This window comes from Sminthopsis crassicaudata, chromosome 1, assembly GCF_048593235.1.
Source record: "Sminthopsis crassicaudata isolate SCR6 chromosome 1, ASM4859323v1, whole genome shotgun sequence".
Taxonomy (NCBI): Eukaryota; Metazoa; Chordata; class Mammalia; order Dasyuromorphia; family Dasyuridae; genus Sminthopsis; species Sminthopsis crassicaudata.
Window position 1 is genome coordinate 693,808,217 of NC_133617.1, and position 21,562 is coordinate 693,829,778.

At 37.8% G+C, this 21,562-nt stretch overlaps 1 protein-coding gene across 1 annotated transcript in view; it reads left to right on the forward strand.

Annotated features, from left to right (window-relative positions):
• WNT7A (Wnt family member 7A) overlaps nt 1–21,562 on the forward strand; it is an 83,686-nt gene that overhangs the window by 23,908 nt on the left and 38,216 nt on the right. The window contains exon 3 of the mRNA XM_074283669.1: nt 18,723–18,994. Coding sequence (XP_074139770.1) covers nt 18,723–18,994 — 272 coding nt within the window. The remainder of the gene's footprint in view (nt 1–18,722; nt 18,995–21,562) is intronic.

Consider the following 21,562-nt stretch of genomic DNA (forward strand, 5'->3'; position numbering starts at 1 on the left):
GAGACTTCAGCCATTTGAGTATATATAAGGTGAAGATGAAGAAAAGAACAATTGGAAAAGCTAGTTAGAAGAGGGGCTGATTTCCCCTCATTCTCCCACCTCCTTTCCAGTATCCGAAACATCATCCTTTATCTCCTGCCCCATGCTGAAGACTAGCAAGTCAGTCTAAAAGAACAGAAGAAACTGTTCAGGAATAATTCTTTCTCTGCCCAGGATATAGCTGCTGTGTTGTTGCCAAGGTCAGCGAGACCTTAGGTTCCTGGCTGTGGAATTGCCCTCTTGTATGCTTTTTTGGGTAGATGGACCACACGCCGCAGCTGAAACCGCCTTCCTGTCTCCCTTTCTCCCTGCCACATTCACAGCTCATCGTTGGCTCCCCTTCATCTTCTACATGAGTACTGAGCTTCTTGTTTTAATTTACATCTTGGAGGTTTAAATAGACATCCAATAGCAAGAAGACATGGAAATCAAGAAGAATTGTCTCTGATATATATATTTCCTGGATGAACCTGTGCAAGTCTAATAACTGCAGCCTACTGTAGGCAACTTTTTATTTTTTTTAAAATTAAAACTTTTTCTTTTCTTTTCTTTTTAATATATCTTTTTAAAATAGCTTTATTTTATAGATAAAACATATGCATGGGTAATTTTTCAACACTGACCCTTGCAAAAACTTCTATTCCAATTTTCCCCTCCTTCCCTCCACCCCCTCCCCTAGGATGGCAGGTGGTCCCATACATGTTAAATATGTTAAATTATATGTTAAATACAATATATGTATGCATATTTATACAGTTGTCTCGCTACACAAGAAAAATCAGATTTAGAAGAAGGTAAAAATAACCTGGGAAGAAAAAAATGCAAGCAAACAATAATAAAAAGAGTGTAAATGTTATGCTGTGGTCCAGAGTCCCAATGTTCTTTCACTGGGTGTAGCTGGTTCTGTTCATCACTGATCAATTGGAATTGATTTGGTTCATCTCATTGCTGAGGAGAGCCACTTCCATCAGAATACATCCTCATACAGAATTGTTGTTGAAGTGTATAATGATCTGATTCTGCTCATTTCACTCAGCATCGGTTCATGTAAGTCTCTCCAGGCCTTTCTGAAATCATCCTGCTGGTCATTTCTTACAGAACAATAGTATTCCATAGCATTCATATACCATAATTTATTTAGTCATTCTCCAATTGATGGGCATTGATTCATTTTCAGTTTCTAACCACCACAAAAAGGGCTGCCACAAACATTTTTGCACATGTGTGTCCCTTTTCCTTCTTCAGTATTTCTTTGGGATATAAGCCCAGTAGTAGCACTGCTGTATGCAGTTTGACAGCCCTTTGGGCATAATTCCAGATTGCTCTCCAGAATGGTTGGACCAGTTCACAACTCCACCAACAATGTATTAATGTCCCAGTTTTCCCACATCCTCTCCAACATTCATTATTATCTTTTCTTGTCATCTTAGCCTATCTGAGAGGTATGTAGTGGTACTATAAGCAACTTTTTGAGATAGTAAGTTATGTACAAAGTGTAAAGCTGCATTGGTAAAGGGAGTTTTATCACATGGAAATTCCTCAAACTAATGGTTCTCCAATTGTAGTTTGTTGACCCCTAGTTACCTGAGACTCTTTTAGGACCCATGAAGTCAAAACTGTTTTTATAATAATAAGATGTTTTAATTTCAAATGCACTAAATATCAAACCAACAAAGCTTTTCAGGACTCAATTTTTCAAGAGTGTTTAAGGGGTTTTGATACCAAAAAGTTTAGGAATCACTACCCTATACCAGTGAAATTACAGGTCCATCCCCTAATCCTCATCCGTACCCTATCCATAATTTAATCTCTTTCTATAGTCTTTATCTTAAGTGTACCACAGGCAGTCAGTCAACAAGCATTTAAGTGCTTATTATGTACCAGACATCTAAAGTCAGGTGATATAGAATAAAATGTCTCTGCTTTATCAGAACTTAGGACACCTTCCTGCCCTATGCATATGTTTCAGAAGTCAGAATTCTAGAGGGGTATAATAATCAAAGTGTAGTGGCTGTTCAGGGGCTTCCCCTAGAAGTCTCCTAGCTCATGTCTAATATCTTTCTCCCTGCTAATGGTAGCAGTGCAATGATGATCCTATAGGTAGAATTATTTTCATCTTCCTGTGAGTTCTAGATACTTTTCATCAAACTTCCGGAGAGAATTCCCTACTGGTTCAAAGCACACTCACCTTGTATCCGCTTTACACCCTCCTCCCAATTGCTGTGGGAAACAATTGGGTCACACTATAAAAACAACAGTTGACATTTATAGAGTACTTAAGGTTTTCATGGCCTTTTATGTACATGAACTCATTTGATCTTCCCAACAATCTCATGAGACTGGTGCTATTATCACCTTTTTAATTTATTTTTAATTTTTAATTTAAAATTTAAAAATAACAATAGTGTTTTATTATCATCTTAGAGAAAGAAACTGAGGCTTAGAGAAGTTGCATGGCCCAAGTTCACCCAGATAGGAGTTGCCTGGGATCTAGCACTGGGTCCCATCCAAAATCATAGAAATGAGGCTGGCAGAGTGTGCCTGCAGCTTATGACAGTGAAAACCAAGTCCCAGTATGAAAATGGATACCTTTGGACATTTGAAAAAGAAGAATTTGAATTTGGATTCAGGAAAGAAAGATTTCAATATCAGCTCTACCTCTGTGGGAGCCTTTAAGGTTCCTTGAAACTCTAAATCTATGATTGATGATTGTGGAAGGTAGTCTTTCATGGTGGTTGTAGAATTCTGTCCATATGTTTTTCTTGTTTAATATTTTTACCAATGAATTAAATGATGGTCTAGCTATTGTTCTTGTCACATTTGCAGACTATATAGATCTGGGAGGGATGGTTAATGTATCACAGGATAAAAATGAAGAATGGTTTTTTGACAAACTGGAGGGATGGACTGAAAGCAAGAGAAAAACTCCATGTAAAATCTTATCCTTGAATTTAGAAAATCAACTGCTAAGATTGAGGAGATAGAGCTTGATCTCGAAGGTTTTGTGAAAAACAGTGGGAACTTTTAAAGGGGTTTAAGTTGATTTCCATCTCAACAACTGCCATTTGGATGCAAGAAACAAAAGCCTTAGTTTAGGCTTTATTCAGAGTTAGGAAGACCTAGATTCAAGTCAAAGTGATTAGCACCATGACTATCACACTTTTGTGGTTCAGTCATTTTAGTCATGTCCAGCCTACTCTTTGTGACTCCATGTGGAGTTTTAGAATCAGACACTAGGGTGATTGGTCATTTCCTTTTCCAGCTCATTTTATAGATAAGAAAACTGAAGCAAAAATGGTAAAGTGACTTGCTAAGGATCATACTGGGGGCCAGATTCGAACTCAAAAAGTTGAGTTTTCCTGACTCCAGGTCTGTCTCTTTCTGTACTTTGCCACTTAGCTACCTTAAACCTGTCACATAGTACATACTTTATAAATAGTTATTCCATTCCCTTTCTCTCCCCCTTTTCTTCCTTTTGTTTTCCAGATGAGAAACAGAAACTTGGTAGAGTTTAAATGATTTGTCTAAGATGGTATAGCCAGTTTGTGAAATAATCAGGATTTGAATTTAGGTCTCTTGACTCAGTCATAATTCAGTTCTAAGCCCATTTTTCCATGTTTATTTTATAAACTCAGTTTCGCTTTTGGAAGATTACAGATTCTACATTCTCTTCTTGTATTCTGTCAGAAACTCTCCTTCCTTTCCCATCTGATTGCTTTATGTTTAGTCAAATGTTATTAATCCACCACCATATATGAATTAAGCACTTTCTCCTTTCCCCTCTTTCCCAAGAAAATAAAGATGCTGTTCAATTTTAGTTTCCAGACTCTTTGGGCCAGACCAGCCTCTCCTCTCCTTCATGCTTTAACCTCTTTCTTTCCCTTTATTGTTCAAGTATCTAACTGTTGGTTGGGAAAAGATGTTTTTCTTCATTCCTTTGGAAGTTGAGCTCTTTCCTTTACTATATTTTTTTCTTTCAGATTCTTTCTCCTTCCTGCTGAATAAGGTTTGCAGGGGCCAGCCCCATACCATATTTTATAATAGCACTCCACACCTTGGTAGGAATGTCAACAAATGACTCACAGTGTCTGGATTTTCTTATCAGTTACCACTTGGGAACATCAGTTAGTAAATATTTATGTAGGGCCTACTATGTGAAAAGCACTATATTGATGCTTTTGAAACTGATTTTCTTATGCTCCTGACATGACAACGATAGTCTGCCCTGGTATCTTATTTTTGTCTTCTTTTCCCTCAACCCTGCTTCCCCTCTGGGTTTACTATTTGTATAGTGTGTTTATTTCAATCCAATGAACATTGAATTAGCACTTAGTATAAGCAGAGCTCTATGGTAGGCACTGGAAGAGATAAAATAAGATATATCCCTTAGTGTTAAGGATCTTATGATCTAGGACTGGGAATAGGAGGATGATCCATGAATTTCAGGGGATTCATGAGCATGGATGGGAAAAATATTTTCACTAATTTCTAACTGAAATTTTGGACAAGAAAATAAACTAGTCAGTATTTTTTGCCAAGAAAACTTTACATAGAGTCATGAAGAGTTGGATATGACTGAAAAGGACTAAATAATCACAGATTTAACATTCCCTTCATTTAGGGATGTAGGCAATGAATCATGTTGGTTTTAGGCTTTACCAGATTGCCAATGGAGTCTATGACAAAAAAGGTTAAGAAATTGTGCTCTAGAAGGAGGAGAGGAATATCTTCTTTTTGTTTCTGACCCAATCTTTGTTCCCTCTCCTAATGCAGGTTGGCATCTGTTCTACAATTTGTAGTCTTTTTAAAAATTATTATAGCTTTTTATTGACAAAACATTTGCATAGGTATTTTTCCAACATTGATCCTTGCAAAAACTTCTATTCCAACTTTTCCCCTCCTTCTCTCCACCCTCTCCCCTCGATGACAGGTAGTCCCATACATGTTAAATATGTTAAAGTATATGTTAAATACAATATACAGTTATCTTGTTGCACAAGAAAAACCAGATTTAGAAAGAAGGTAAAAATAACCTGGGAAGAAAAACAAAAATGCAAGCAAACAATAACAGAAAGAGTGCAGATGTTATGTTGTGGTCCAAAGTCCCACAGTCCCAGTGTTATTTCATTGGGTGTAGCTGGTTCTGTTCATTGCTGGAATCATTTGGAATTGATTTGGATCCTCTCATTGTTGAAGAGAGCCACGTCCATCAGAACTGATCATCATATAGTATTGTTGTTGAAGTGTATAATGATCTTCTGGTCCTGCTCATTTCACTCAGCATCAGTTCATGTAAGTCTCTCCAGGCCTCTCTGAAATCATCCTGGTGGTAATTTCAAGTAGCTTTGAATTCAGCTCTTCTTAGTCTGAGGTCATGTCAGTTTACCAACTCATGCTATCTCTCAGACAAATGACCATTAGACAACTAAAGTAATAGAAGGGCATAAAAGAGGGAAAAATAAAGTACTGTGGGAGGCCCAAGGAAGAATAATGCCATTTGGGGCTGGGGTAGTGGAAAAAAGGATGATAATTGTTAATAGTAATAGCTAGCATTTGTATACAGCTGTAAGGTTTGCAGCGTCCTTTACAAAGATCATCTTACTTGATAACATAACTCATGTTTCTCTAGCCCTCTAGTTTATTAAGCCATTTCCTCACAATAATGAGTTGTGATATGGTGAGAAGTAGTGAAATGGTCAAAAATGAGGGAACAGACTTGGGTTTGATCCCTAACAACTCCCTAGCAGCGTAATCTCAGGTAAGATTCATTGAGCCTCAGTTTTCTCATCTGTAAACTAGGTAAAATAATACTTTCTATTTCACAGGGTTATGAGACAATCAAGTGAGCTAATATATTTAAACACATTGCAAACATTAAAATATCACATAAATATCATCATTCTTCATTTTGTAGATGTGGAAACAAATGTTAAGGTACTTGCCCAGATTTGCTGCAGAGATGGAATTTGCATCCAGATTCTGTGTTGCTAAGTCTTTATTCAATCGTGTCTGAATGTCTGTGACCCTGTCTGGGAGTTTTCTTGTCAGAGATACTGGAGCAGCTTTCTCTTTTCTTCTCCTGCTTATTTTATAAGTGAGGAACTGAGGCAAACAAGGTTTAAGTCACTTGCCTGGGTCACACAATTAGTGTCTGAAACTTTCTGATTCTAGGTCTGGCGCTCTTTAGCTGCCTTTTCAGATCCTTTGCCTTTTCATTAAAATCAGTCTGTCTTTCCAGTGGCAGGGGATCGGGCTGTTGAAGTACTAGATTATCTAGCATATAATTAGTTCTTAATAAATACTTTTGATTAGTTGATAGAAGAGTGGTACTTGCAAGATGGGTAAATTTCAGCATCTAGAAACAGAGGGTGGAGAAAAGGCTTTGATTGCCACCTGGATTTTCTTGAATTCTTAATTGTTTCACACCAGTCAATCTTGACTTCAGAAGTGATAAGCAGTAAATACCATCAGGGCAGAAACCATCTGCTATTTCTCTTGTTTCTCCCATAGTGCTTAGCATGGATCTGGGCACAAAGGAATGTAGAGGCTCAAAGATTATTTGGCCTGACTGTAATTAAATTGATGTTCTCTTGCTCCAGGAGTGACTATAGATCCCTGGGACATAGATATCTAAATAGGGGTAAGCTAGAGTATGTGGACTTGTTTTTTAAAATTATTTAAAAATATTATGCTGTTTCCTAACATAATTGGCCTCCTTTGTCCTATATATTTTATTTTTGTTTGTTTCAAAATAATAATATTTTATTTATAAATAGTACTAATTGGGTGACCAATAAATTATTTTGTAGTGAGATCTCAAGTTGTTACGACAGGATTTGGTCTTATTATATCTTATAATAAAACAATGTTATTTATAGTTTGCTAGTACAATAAAATCCCATTTTATAGAATTATCTAATACCAATGAATTAGCTATAATATTGGTCAAATTATGCTTTTTGCATGTAGATAGGTATGTATATGTATGGACGAACACACATATGTATACATATATGCACATACACATTTATATTTACCACATATTTATGCATATATATCAGATAAATTCTGTTCAATAAAAAAATAGTCCATCATACATGCTAATTTTATCCCCCATCATCAATGTTCAACTTCATTTATAGTTCAACTACATTTGCTATTCTAACTCATTGTTACCAAAATTAATTTCCCAATTTTCCTTCATTATAAACTTTAAAACTTCAATTAAACATTTTCATTTCATTTCATCTCCTACTCCAAGTAATGTCTTACAGACCACAGAGCTTTACAAATATTTGTTGAATTCAACAGAAATGCCTTAAATATAACATATAACATTATATTTAGTATTGAACCTCAGAATATTAGCACTATGAGTGATCTAAGAACTATATATTATGGACTATTATTAGTCCATAATATATCTATAAAGTTCTATTTTATTTTATTCATTTCAAAACCTTATTCTGAAACAAGGTCCATAGGTTTCACCTGACTGCCAAAGTGGCTTCCTTGATATATGAAAAAAAATTAAACATTTAAGCAAATGTTGAAAATCTTAGGAAACTGATCAACACTATGACCAACTACACAATTCTAGATTCTACTCATTATGAAACTTGCTGCCCACCTTCTGGTAGAGAGGGGAAAAACTTAGAGTGCAGAATTTTGGGGACATGATCAACATGAAAAATGTCTCTGCTCTCAAGTTTCTCATCAGTGTAATAGAAAACATGCTCATGAATTTGTAAGAAAAAGAACTAACCTGGATAAATTGTCTTAGTATTTTCATGAATGTAATTTTGACCTTGTAGATCCCCTGCAAAAATCTAGGGAACCCATGAGGGAGATTACTGGCCTAAAGCTATTTTAGGGGGCCCAGGGAGGAGACTTTGGTCTCAGTGGATTTGTAGTCAAAGGACCTGGTCTTGATTTCCCTGGAAGAGAAAGCTTCTCTTGCCACATGGATACTATGATAACTTCAAGCTTTTGAGAGGCAACCTGGCATACCAGAATGAGGACCAGCCTCTTAGAGTCCTGTCCATGTTCTACATCTGACATAGATTGACTATCTGCCTCTGGGCAATTCCCTTAACTTGTCTGTGTTCCCAGGCAACTCCCCAAGATTGTTGATGACATTGTGTTCTGATAATGTCCCTGAGTCCTGCTTATCAGTATCTTGCCATCCCCTAGTGATTAATAATGACTTGGGGCAGTCCCAGGCTGCCCGATGATGTGCTCTACCTCCCATTCCCTCTTGGGTCCAGCACAATTCATAGAATCTTAGAACTAGAAAGAACATTTAGAGACTGTCTAGTCCAATCCCTTACTTTTTCTGATGAGGAAACTGAAGTCTGGAGGAGTAGGATGTCTTACACAAAGGCATATAGCTAACAAGAGGCAAAGCTGGGACTCAGACCTACATTTTCTAATTCTAAGACGATAATCTTACTGGTCCATTATATTGTCCTGGCCAGACTCAGGCAGTACCAAGTGCTTTGGGACTTGTATCTTGGAGACCTCAGTCCTCCTCTGGCTCCTGACTCAGGAAGTTCAAGACACTTAGGTCAAAAAACACCTATTAATCACTACATGCAAATGGTACAAAGAGTAATTTTTTAGAGCCAATCTAAGAAACAAGCTCCCCTCCTTCTTATAGTATGGTGGTGCCTTTCTTTTATAACTTCTATCTCTAAAGACCCCATATAGTTTGTTTTCTTCTTATAGGAATCAGAAATGGTTGTCGGTCAGTGCTGGGACTTGGCTGCCCAGAAGTGTCACCTGCTGGGACAAGGGGACAACTCTTCCACCTTCTCCCCTGACGGAGTCCACCTTTTTTATTGCTCACTTCATGCCTAGAATATACACGGACCCTAGGTTTGATTTTAACAGTAGGAACAATGGTTTCTTTCAGTAGCCTTCTCAGCCAGCCAGGGAATACAAGTGTAGGTTGTGCATTTCCAAAACTCTGAGAACTCTGTTTATTGAAACTATTGTTTTTACTGGGGCAGCAAGGTAGCACAGTGGATAGCACATTGGGTTAGGAACCTAAGACATTATCTATCTGTGGGAACCTAAGCAAATCACTTAATCCTGTTTGCCTCAGTTTCCTCACTTGAAAAATGAGTTGGAAAAGGAAATGGCAAACCACTCCATATTTTTGCTAAGAAAATCCCAAATAGGGTCATGCAGATTCAGATACAACTGAACAACAAATTGTTTTTATTAAAAATAATTATAATTATTATTCTTATAATGATTCAGCAAGCATTTATAGGATATTTATATAATTATTCTTATTATAGAGATTCTTATTATAATGATTCTTCTTATAGTGATTCAGCAAACATTTGTAGAATATTTATATAATTATTCTTCTTATAGGGATTCTTATTCTTATTACAATGATTATTCTTCTTATAGTGATTCAGCAAGCATTTGTAGGATATTTGCTCTATGTAGAATTCTGTGCTGTAGGACAATACAAACTGGAAAAAGACCTAGGTCCTATCCTCAAGAAGTTTATAGTTTAAGATGGATAAATCTGAGAGTTGGAAGGGTCATTGAGGCTGCTCACTACGGCCTGTACCTAATTTAGAATCAACTCCACTAAATCCCCTACCAGCTCACATCATCCTTCATTGAAGACCCCTCATGAGGGAGGAGCCCACTACTTCCCAAGGCAGCCCATTTCACTTTGAGAGACTTCTAGTTCTTAAGAAATTTTTATTTAAATCAAGCTTAAATCTTCCTCTGTGGCTTCTATCCACTGTTCCCAATTCTGCCTTTTGGGGTTAAGAAGTAGAAGAAGACAAATCTTTATTCCAATCGAAAGTGCTTCAAATTCTTCAAGACATCATGTTTCTCTGAAATCTCATCTTTTTCAAGGTTAAACATCCCCAGTCCTTGAACCAGTCCTCATATGTCTAGTAAAGAAAATTTTCTGGATGCTTTCCACCTTATCAATTTCCTTCCCAGAATGTGGTCCTGGATATTTAGAATATTAATGGAACTATTATTATTAATGATAATAGTCATCACAGGGTCAACTGAAGACAATAGTACAAATATAATCTAATCAGGAAAAAGTCCAGGCTATTTTGTCACCTCATGTCATCTGATCATTAATCCTCTCTTAAGGAAGCTTAAGAGCTCATTTACTTTTTTTTTTTTTTTCTTCTCTCGGCTGTTATAAGACATTGTGGACTCATTTAGTTGACATCCCAGTAAAACCATCAGGTCTCTTTCAGATGAATTTGCTCAGTAGGCTTGACTTCTCTTTTACTTGTGATGTTAATTTTTTAAAAAGATTTTATTTACATTCCTATTAAATTTCATCTTCACAAAATTGATCTTAATTCTTCCTCATGACACCAAGAGTGGAGAAATGTCTCCCCTCATAAGTCCCATAGTTATTTAACATATACTTTAACATATTTAACATGTATGGGACTACCTGCCATCTTCGGTAGGAAGTGAGGGGAAGATGGGGAAAAGTTGGAACAGAAGGTTTTACAAGGGTAAATATTGAAAAATTACCCATGCATATGTTTTGTCAATAAAAAGTTATTTAAAAAAATAAGTCCCATAGTTAGAAACCCTTGATTAAGTGTTTGATGGACATGTTTGTCTTTGGTCTAAAAGAGATGGCCAAATGACCATCTTTTTAAATTTACCTGTTGTCCTTGTAAATAAAATTGTTCCCCTCCCCCCAAAAAGGTGGAGAGGCATCCTTTCCCCCCCCCCCTTTCCTTCCTTTCTAGGAGGTAGATGAGCATGGACTTAAATAACAGTTATTTGGCCAGTGGAAAGATAAACATTGTACTATGTATTCAAATTCAACCCAAGCCCCACCCCCAAACCTTCTCTTCCACTTGTGATATTGTCTACCATCTTGTTCTCTTGGATAGATTCTTTTAAAAATTGTTTTCAAAACATATGTATAGCTAATTTTCAACATTCACCTTTATAAAATCTTGTGTTCCAAAATATTTTCCCTCCCTTTCCTCCACCCCCTCACCTAGATGGCAAGTAATCCAATATATATTAAATATGTGCAATTCTTCAATACATATTTTCTTGGATAGATTCTTGGTATTCGTGAATATTGTTGTCTACTTGTTATCCTTTTCTGTGTCTGACTATTACTACTTTCTTGGATCAACATCATCTCCCATCCCCATGAGTGGGTGACCTAAGGGTGACATCCTGGCTTCTTTCTTCTTGATCTCAACTGTTCCTGTGAGTTCATAGATTATGGATTCATGGATTTAGATATGGAAAGAACTTTAGGGGCCACTTGGTAAAATGTCCTTTTAAATTTTTTGTTACAGATGAAGAAACAGACCTAGAGTGGTCCAGATCATGCTGCCAGTAAATGGCATAGAAAGGACTTGAATTCAAGCTCTCTGACTTAAATCCAGTATTCATTGTACAGTACCATGTTTGCTCTCACCTTGTTTGGTTAAAATGTCTGGGTCGGTGACTCTGAGATCTACATATCTAGCCTTAGACGCCCCTTTACATTCTAGTCTCCAAATACTAACCATTTGTTACACATCTTGAAGTTTTATTGGCAATCCAAACAGGATGGCCAACAACTTCATTTCTATTGAGGACACCACAACTTCCCAATGACTCAGGCTCACAATGTCAGTCATACTTTACTCTTCACTTCTTCTTGTTTCATAAAATGAGTTGCCAAATTTTGTTGAGCCTTTGATCACACGTGTCTCTGTCCCATTCTTTATACTTGCACTGTTGCGGTTGAGTCATTTTTCAGTCATGTCCAATGCTTCGGGACTCCATTTGGGGTTTTCTTGACAAAGATACTACAATGGTTTTCCATTTGCTTTCCAGCTCATTTTACAGATGAGGCAACTGAGGCAAACAGGGTTAAATGACTTGCCCAGGATCACACAGCTAGGAAATGTTGAGGCTAGATTTTAACTCAGGAAGATGAGTCTACAAGTCTCCAGGCCTGGTACTCTATCTACTAGACCACCTAGCTGCCTATTCATACTCACACTTTCAGTATTCAATTTCAGACCTCATCACCTTTTAGCTATGAACTATGGTAATAGTCTCTTAATTTATCTCTCTGCCTTATTTCTCTCCCTATTCCATTCCATCTTTCAAAGAATTACTAAAACAATTTCCCTAAGGAATAGGTCTGACCATGTCATTTACCTGTTCAAAAAATTTTCCCCCTCTTTTCCTCCCCTCTTCCCCCCATCTTCCCCCTCTCTTTCCTCTCTCCCTTTCCTCCCTCTCTCTTTCCCCTCCTCCTCATCTTCTCCCTCTCCCTTTTCTCTTCTTCTTCCTCCTCCCCCTTTCCGTCCTCCCCTTCCTCTCCCTCCTCTCTCTCGCTAACTGCTGTAGTCCCACTGCTAACCCTACTCTTAGCAAACTGTAAGCTCCTTGAGGGCATATCTAAGTACTTTGTTCAGTATTGGTCATGAGTAAATGTCAACTTGAAGTTACCGTAAAAATTGTCCATCCCCTCCATACTTGTGCTATCCTAAGTTTTTAATCATTCATATATGCAATTTAGAATTCTATACTTTGAAGCTCATGAGGTACTTTTCTCATAACAGCTCCATGAAGTAGGAAATGCCTGCTAATGTTCTTTTTACATAAAATGGAAACCGAGTCAAGCAATTCTTAGAGGAGTAGAAAATCTTGTGAGATCAGAGATCAGTTATAACGATCTGTGGCCTGCTGGGGATCTGAGAGCTTTGAGATCATTCTCCCCTCTGATGACAAAGAGGAACCTTTAGGAAACTGGGATATAGTTAGGACTGAGCCCCAAATTAGAAATTGTGAGCGAGTGAAAAATTTTGAGGAAAGGGGTAGTGTGCCTTTCAGAATAGGAGGGAATTAGTGGTATCTATATTCCCTAAGTTTCTTCTAAGCCTTTGTCTGTGCCTCCTTGTGCCCAGACCTTCCAACAGCCAGAAGGTATGTCTGCAGGAGGCTGACTGTAGCACTTGCCAAGAGCTTTTTGGAATGTTGAGTGCCTCCCTTGGAGGTGCTTGGTCTTATCATTAGAATCCTGGGCCTAGGAAATATTTAAGAAGTCACCTGGTGTACTCCCTTCCTCCAGGTGGGACTATCCCTAAGCCATGTTATATAGTTGAGAATTGAACTTGTTTCCAAAAATCTTCCTTTATTTTGGCCATTTCATACATCCTGTCTCTCAATTAACACCCCCCCCCCATTCACCCAGGAATTTCCCTATATAATGTTGTTCACTGTCAAAAAATTTCTTCCTTAAGTCTAACTTGAAGTCCTCCTGATGCAGGAAGTAATTATAGCTTATTTTCTTTGGCCAGCCCTCATGGAGAAGGAGAATAGCTGATTATTATCTGTTTTGCAATGGACTTGAATGCTAATTGCTATTTCCTAGGTTACAATCTCTGAATCAGTGCACTAAGATGCATTCATACATCAAAAAGTTGTATTTAGTGCACTTTTGTTCTGGGGTTTTTTCATTACTCTTTGCTGATTTTTGACCAATGGCATGAAGAAGGTAGGTTCCTTGGTGAAAGGGGAAAGAGTCTAGCTGAGAGACATGAACACATTTCTATGGAAAATTCATATAGATTAGGAAACAGAGACCTAAGGTGGGGAACTGACCAATCAAGGGGCACATAGATTATTAGTGACAGAGTTATTGACATTTACAGGAAACAAAGGCCAGAGCCCACTTTGTATATATGTTTGTATCCATAAATACAGGACACGTCCTCCTTAATACCCATGTATACCATTGCAGCTGACTCTTTATGTACTTTTGGGCTCTCCTTGTAGTACATATCATTACCAGAATCATTTCTCTTATCTACTGATCTATTACCAGAATCATTTCTCTTATCTATTGATCTACTTATGTCATTCTTCTACTCTACAGCAAAGATGCTAAACTCCAAGCTGGATTCTACATTTGATCTTGGAAGCAAAACTAAAGATTTTTGATCAGGGAAATGATAGGTTCAGACCTATTCCGTGGGGAGGTTGTTTTGCCAGCTCTTTGGAAGATGGAATGGAATAGGGAGAGAAATAAGACAGAGAGATACATTAGGAGGCTATTAGCATAGTTCATAGGTGAAAGGTGATGAGGGTCTGAAGTGGCTCCCTATTGCTCCAAGTAAAGTTCAGAATCCTTTATTTGACCTTCAAGGCCCTTCACAATCTGTTGCCACCTTACCTCTCTAGTCTTTTTTCATCATTCATCTCCACTTATTTAATGTTTCTGCCAAACTGAATGACTCTGTGCTTCCTAAACACACACCATGTTCGACATTCCTTTACTTTGATTGTTCCTTAGATCTGGCGTCTCCTCCAACGCTGTCTGTGCCTGTTGGATTTATTTTCTAAAGCTCATTTCAAATATTGCTTTCTTTAGGAAATCAAAGCTCATCATCACATTGTTATGACCTTCTCTTTCTATATCTCCAATATTCTGATGATGGAATAGAGCATTTATTAAGTGCTTATTGTGTGCAAAATATGAAGAGAAAATAAGAGAGTCTCTGCTGTTAAAGAGCTCCCATTCTAATGGGGGGAGACAAGGTAGGTAGAAGACTTTAATTAAAAGTCAGATAGAAGAGTTCCATGGTTCTTAAGGGATAGTAACAAAGTGGATGCACTCTTTAAATGTCATTTCAATTGATAAAAAGCATGACAAAATGCCAGGGATGGGTGACCAGAACTTCCTTTTCCAGGACTATGACAGATGTGGCTGTAGAACCTCCAGGAGCAGTTAGCTGCCAGGTTGCACTTCCACAAGGTTTGCTTCTGGGAATGATGGTCAAAAATACTTGGTCTGGAATCATTTCCAAAAGACTCTTGGGCTGTTTCCATCAGGATCCGGAGGCAGATTGTGATCAAACAGTGCTGTTGGTTTGACTCATTTAGTACATGATGCCTTCTGTCTCAGAGCTCACGTAGGTGACCTGCCTACTCTGTGAATGGCAGTTAGTGGAAATGTCTGTCCTTTTATCCACAGGAATAGTCTCAGTTACATGGTACAGTGGATAGAGTGCTAGCTTTGGAGTTAAGAAGATATAAATTCAAATTTAACTTTGGAAACTTACTATCCAGGTGACCCTGAGCAAGTCAGGAGGATAATATTGCATGAGGATCAGATGAGATAATATAAGGCCCTTAGTACAGTCCCTGGATATGGTAGACGCTGTATAAATCTCTTTATTATTATCCATCTCTATCTTAAAATGCACATATGTATAGGTTTGTTATGCTGGCAAAATGGGTACATCTGTATGAGCATATGTTAGTGGCTGAGTATCAGTGTACGTGAGTATGTTTATATATTAATTTTATTTTAATAGTACTTGAATGATTTAAGTTCTTAGTATGTGTCAAGCACTGTTGAGTTCTGGGGACACAAATCCAAAAGTTCTAGCCTTTCTGGAGGTTAGATTCTGTTAGAAGAAGGAAGCATTCTGAACTTACATCTAATGGGGGGAGTGCTGCCCAGGGAAAGGAATTCTGATCTGAGGAGTTAGGATGGTGAGTTAATCCATATATGGGACAGAAGTAATGGGACTGCCAATTTGCTCACTCTTCCCAGAATTGGGAGCAGAACAAGAGGTAGAAAACTGATTGAGGGAGGGATGGGCTCCTGATGAACAAGGTGATGGGGTATATGGATATGAAGCACAATTTAGGCCTGACTAGAGACCTTTTGCCCCAACTTTCCCAGTTACAGCTCGGGTAATACCTAACCTCTCAGGCTCACAGTCTTGGGGTCATCTTGAGATCCTCAATATCTCTCACTCCCATATCCCACTTTTGATTTCACCTTTGCATATGTCTCCAATCCATCCCTTCTCTTTTCTGCCCCTGCCATCACTCTAGTGCAGGCCTTCATCCCCTCCCACCTGGATAACTACAATGGCCATTGATGATTCTGCCTGCTCCAAGCCTCTCTCAATCCAACCCATCCTCCATTCAACCTCTAAAGTGATTTTCCTGAAGTACAGGTCTGATCATGTCACAATACCCTTTCCCCCAAACCTTCTCCATAAATTCTCGTAGCTTCCTTTTGCCTCCAGGATAAAATACAAAATGCTCTTCATGGCATTCAAAGCCCTTTATAACTTAACCCCCTCCTACCTTTGCAGTCTTCTGAAACCTTTTTTCCTACAGGTAAAAATAGGAAACTGGAACTGAATTGAGAGTTTATATAGAGTAAGATATAAGGTATATTTTGAAAATAAAAAAAATTAGTATTTAAAAAATAAAGCTTTTCCTAGCCCAGCATCCCATAAATTTTTGACCTTTTGTCTCATTCTCTTTAATAAAATTATTGATAGTTTCTATGATTTATTGCTTGACTATTCTTTCTTAAAATAATAGCTTTTTATTTTCAATATATATGCAAAGATAGTTTTCATCCTTCATCTTTGCAACTGTGATCCATTATTTTTCTCCCTCCCTTCCCCTTATCCCTTTCCTAGATAGTAATCTATGTTAAATATGTGCAATTCCTCTATACATATTTCCATAATTATTATGTTGCACAAGAAAAATCAGATCAAAAAAGAAAAAAAATGAGGAAGAAAACAAAAGACAAAATGCAAGCAACTAACAAAAAAAAGTGAAAATACTATATTGTAATCCACATTCAGCCTCCACAGTCCTCTCTTTGGTTGCAGATGCTTTCACCATCACAAATCTATTGAAATTGGACTGAATCACCTACTTGTTGAAAAGAGCCAAATCCATCAGATTTTATCATTACATAATCTTCTTGTTGCTTTGTACAATGTTTTATTGGTTCTACTCACTTCACTTAGCATCAGTTCATACAAGTCTTTCCTGGTTTTTCTGAAATCATCCTGCTAGTCATTTCTTATGGAACAATAATATTCCATATCATTCATATGCCATACCTTATTCTGCCATTCTCCAACTGATGGGCATCCACTCATTTTCCAGATAGGAAGAACTTAAAATGCCACTTTATATTTAGTCCTGGGATGACAGAGTCAATGGAGCTCATTGAGAAGAGGAAGGTGACATTTTCAAACTAATCCTTCAGAAAAATCATTTCCATAACTGAGATTGGTGGAGCAGGGAAGGGGAGATTGAGGTCAAGGTATAAATAAGGCTATTAGGGTAGTCCAGTGAGAAGATGCTGAGGGCTAGCACTTTGGGGTTGGAAGAATAGAGAGGAAGATGTGTGTCAGAGATGTTGTGAACATGGAAATGGCAAGATTTGGCAATGTTTCATACATGAGTCAGAGAGAAGAGTGGAGGATGATATTAAGACTGTGAGTGTGGGAGAACAGGAGGTTGATGGTGCTCTTAACAAGAATAGGGAAATATGGAAGGAAAAAAGGCTGGCAGAGGAGGGCTACCTATAGTGGCCTAGGCAAGTTTGCGTTCATTCATTGATCATTTTTGATCAGTCACTGATCAAGATAGCTGACCTCCTGAGCATTCATCCCAAAGATAAATTAATTCTTCCATTGATCAAGAATATGGTTTTAGGGTACTAGTCCAATAGTACTGTTCTAGCAGTTGGTTTAAGCTTAATAAGGCTACTTTCCTACTATACCTGTGAGATAAATAGTATAAGAATTATTAGCTCCCATGATAGGGAAACTAAGGCCCAGAGGGACTAAATCATTTGTCCATCGTTACTCAAAAAACTTTAATTAACCTAGGATTTCATAAATGAGGCTATTAACCCTATCTATGAAGATCATAATTTGTATTATGTAATTAATAACTGGAGGAGCTATATTAATGTGTGAATATATAGGCGTGATCACTGGACATATTTATTATTACATATAACTATTATATGTTATCATTTATTACTACTATAAGCTATAACTTGACTAGGCTCATAGATTTCATCAGATGGCTAGATGAGAGAACTGATACTGTTGTCTCTCATGTGTCTGTCCTGGAAAAAGTTCATGAGTGTCTTGGATGGAAAATATATATGGGAGGTAGAATTCTAGGCCTCCTCTTCTCTAGGTAAAATTGATTATTTTTCCTTTAGTCTCATTTTAATTCAGTTGAAAAAAGAATTCTTATTAAAGACTTTAGAAGTGTTGTGATATAATGGATAAAATGCTGAGTTCCATGTCAGGCAGATTTAGACTTATATTGTGGTTCTGATGCTGATTTGTATTGTGGCCTTGAGCAAAATACTAATGACTCATGTACCTCTGGCAACTTCCTAGGACTTATCTAGTATATTATGGACAAGTTATGATTAACTAGTGGTGAAGGAAATTTCCCCACCAGGAGTTCCTTTCACTAATGAAATCACAGGTTGGTATCTATACAGAGATCTGCTGGTAAATGTTTAACAACAGGTTCTGAAAAAACAATGTAAACCTGACAAACGTTTAAGTTTAATCTGCATTTTCTTCATTGCTTTCTTAAGTCTAGACTATTTATAAAACAATGTATCAGGTCCTTATTTGTAGCTTATAGATTTCTAAGATGTAAATACACAGATTACAAACTTAATAATCAGCTTGCCTTGTGATTCCAACTCATCCCTCAGTTCCTGCAACCATAACAGCATCCTGCCAGCCGCCAAGTGCCTGCCATCATGGACCTAGTCCGGGTTCCCAATTTGCCTTTCCTCAGAATCTCAGTTCCTACCACAACATGATGCCTGTTTTTTCTTTCAGGGAGCCGAGAAGCTGCATTTACTTATGCTGTCATTGCTGCTGGCGTGGCCCACGCCATTACAGCTGCGTGTACCCAGGGTAACCTGAGCGACTGTGGCTGTGACAAGGAGAAGCAGGGCCAGTATCATCGGGATGAAGGCTGGAAGTGGGGCGGCTGCTCTGCCGACATCCGCTATGGCATCGGCTTTGCCAAGGTCTTCGTGGATGCGAGGGAGATCAAGCAGAATGCCAGGACCCTCATGAACTTACACAACAATGAGGCTGGACGCAAGGTAGGGATCTGGGGGGGGGTCTGGGAGGCAGGTGAGATGGGCTGGGGAAGGTGGGGTATTAGCCATAGATTAGATCCCAAAAATATGTAAATAAGATATTATATGACTTTATATTACATTTAACATATGCCTATATATGCATAAATGTACTGCACTGTTAAAAAAATTGCAAAAATGCAAAATAATACACTTCTCTAAATATGTGTGTGTGTGCATGTTGTATGAACCTATGATTTTATCAGTGTGAGGGAACTCCCTGGTGTGGGAAATTCCTCCTCTAATGCAGCTCTGGTTCCTATCTCTATCTTTCCCTGAGTTGTCAGAAGGTCCTGAGAAGGGTTAAGTGACCTGTTTTTGGTCACTCAGTTCATAAGCGTCAGAGGTAGGACCTGATGTCCCATTTCCTTCCGTGCTGCCCATCTGTATACCCACATACATTGATTTCAGATTAAGTTTTATCCTGTTGTTCATTTCCCCTCTTATCAATGAAACAAAAAAAGAAAAAGCCCAACCTGTTTCCTAGAACTCTGGAGCTGCTTGAGACCTCTGTAAGCTTCTACAACATGAGTCAGCAGCTGCTGAGAAAGCATGCATGAACTTAAGCAGTATTCATGGAATCCTGGGTGACCGGGACGGAGCAGGTGATTATCTGACTGGGAGCTGCCCTGGCCAGACTATATTTGAAAGATAATGTTAAGATCTGAGGAATGTATCTTAAAAATGACTGATAAATAGAAATATATTCAAGTGAAAGGTGACCGGTATGGTGACATCTGGAAACTATATCAAAAAAACAAGCAAAAGTTTGGAAAGTTTGGGAGCATCCATTTGCTGCTTTCAGATATCCAAAGGGCTTTCTTCTGGAAGAGGGAATAAGCTTTTGCTTATACTCACTCTAGAGGGGCCAACTAGGACTAAGGAGTGAAAAATAAAAGGAGAGAGATTTTGACTGCAGGGATGAACTCATTACCAATGAAATGGAATGGTCTGCTCCATGAATTCTTGGTCAGTGGAGGAATCTAAAGAGAGGCTGGTTGGCAACATGTGTCAGGACATTGTGAAAGAAACTTATATGGGAGTTGACATTAAATTGGATGCTCTCTAAGGTGCTTTGCACTTCTAGGATTGTGTGATTCTAAACCATGATATTCTGTCCCATTATGTGTGTGTGTGGTGGGCCGGGGTAGTTATTACAAAGTGAAGACTGGGTGTAGTTGCTGAATCACTGTCAGAGATCTTTGAAAGACCTTGGGAAACAGAAGTGCCCCCAAACTGAAATGGTGCAAATGACACCCCCATCTCTGTTAAAGAGAATGAAATATAGCAATTATTGAACAATGAACATAGTAAAGGAAGGGTTAGTGAATTTTTAGAAAAGGAAACTGTGCTCCTAAAGACCCATCATGGCTAAATCAAGAGCAAGTCATTCATTCCAATTTAACCTCATTTTTGGACAGGATTAGTACACTGAAAGTCAGAGGAATGCTGTGTTAAAGTTTATCAAGATTAGAAAAAAAAAGTGCTAGATATAATCCTTCCAAATTACACTTGTAAATCAGGTGAAAGATATATAATTATGTAGATTCAGAACTGGTTGACTGGCCAGACCCAAAAAGTGGGAGCATGGAAGAGGGTCTCTGCTAGAATATCTCATGAATCTCTGTATGAGCCAGTGATGCTTAAATTTTATTAATCCACGATATGGCTTAAAGTATCGATGATATACCCATAAGATTTGTCAATGCATGATACTAGAAAGGATAGTTAACACATTAGATGGCAGAAATAGATCCAAGATCAACGAGCATTTATTAAACATATTCCTTGTACTGTAGTAGACACTAGGTATCCAAATGCAAAGAATGAAACAATCCCTACAAAAGGAGTTTACATTTTGACAGAAAAGAAACAAATAAATAAATATAAAGTAGTTAAATAGAATGTGGTTAGGGAGGAAGGTCATTAGCAATTGGGATGAGGAAAAGCTTAATAGATAAAATAGTATCTGAGTTGTATCATAAAGGAAGAGAAGGTGAATATAAAGAGGAGAGAGTATATTTCAGCTATGGATTATGGTGCAAGGACATGGAGATGGGAAATAGAATATTATTTAATCTTATCCTGTTTTATACAATTCCAACTTATTTTTAAACATTCATTTAAAAAACGAGTCCCAAATTCTCTCCTCTTCCCTCCCCCACTGAGAAGGCAAGCAACAAAATATCAATTATACATGTGAAGTCATCCAAAAGTTATTTCTATATTAACCATGTTGCAAAAAAGAAAAGAAACAGAAAGAAATCCAAAACATATGCTTCAATCTATACTCAGACTTCAACAATTCTTTCTCTGGAGGTGGATAGTATTTTTTCATCATGAATCCTTTGGAATTGTCTTGGATCATTGTATTGGTAGAGTAGCCAAGTCTTTCACAGTTGATCATCTTTACAATATTGTAGTTGCTGTGTACAATATTTTCTTGGTTCTGTCACTTCACTTGGCATAAGTTCACATAACTTTTCCCAGGTTTTTCTAAAACCGTCTTGCTCATCCTTTCTTATATCACAA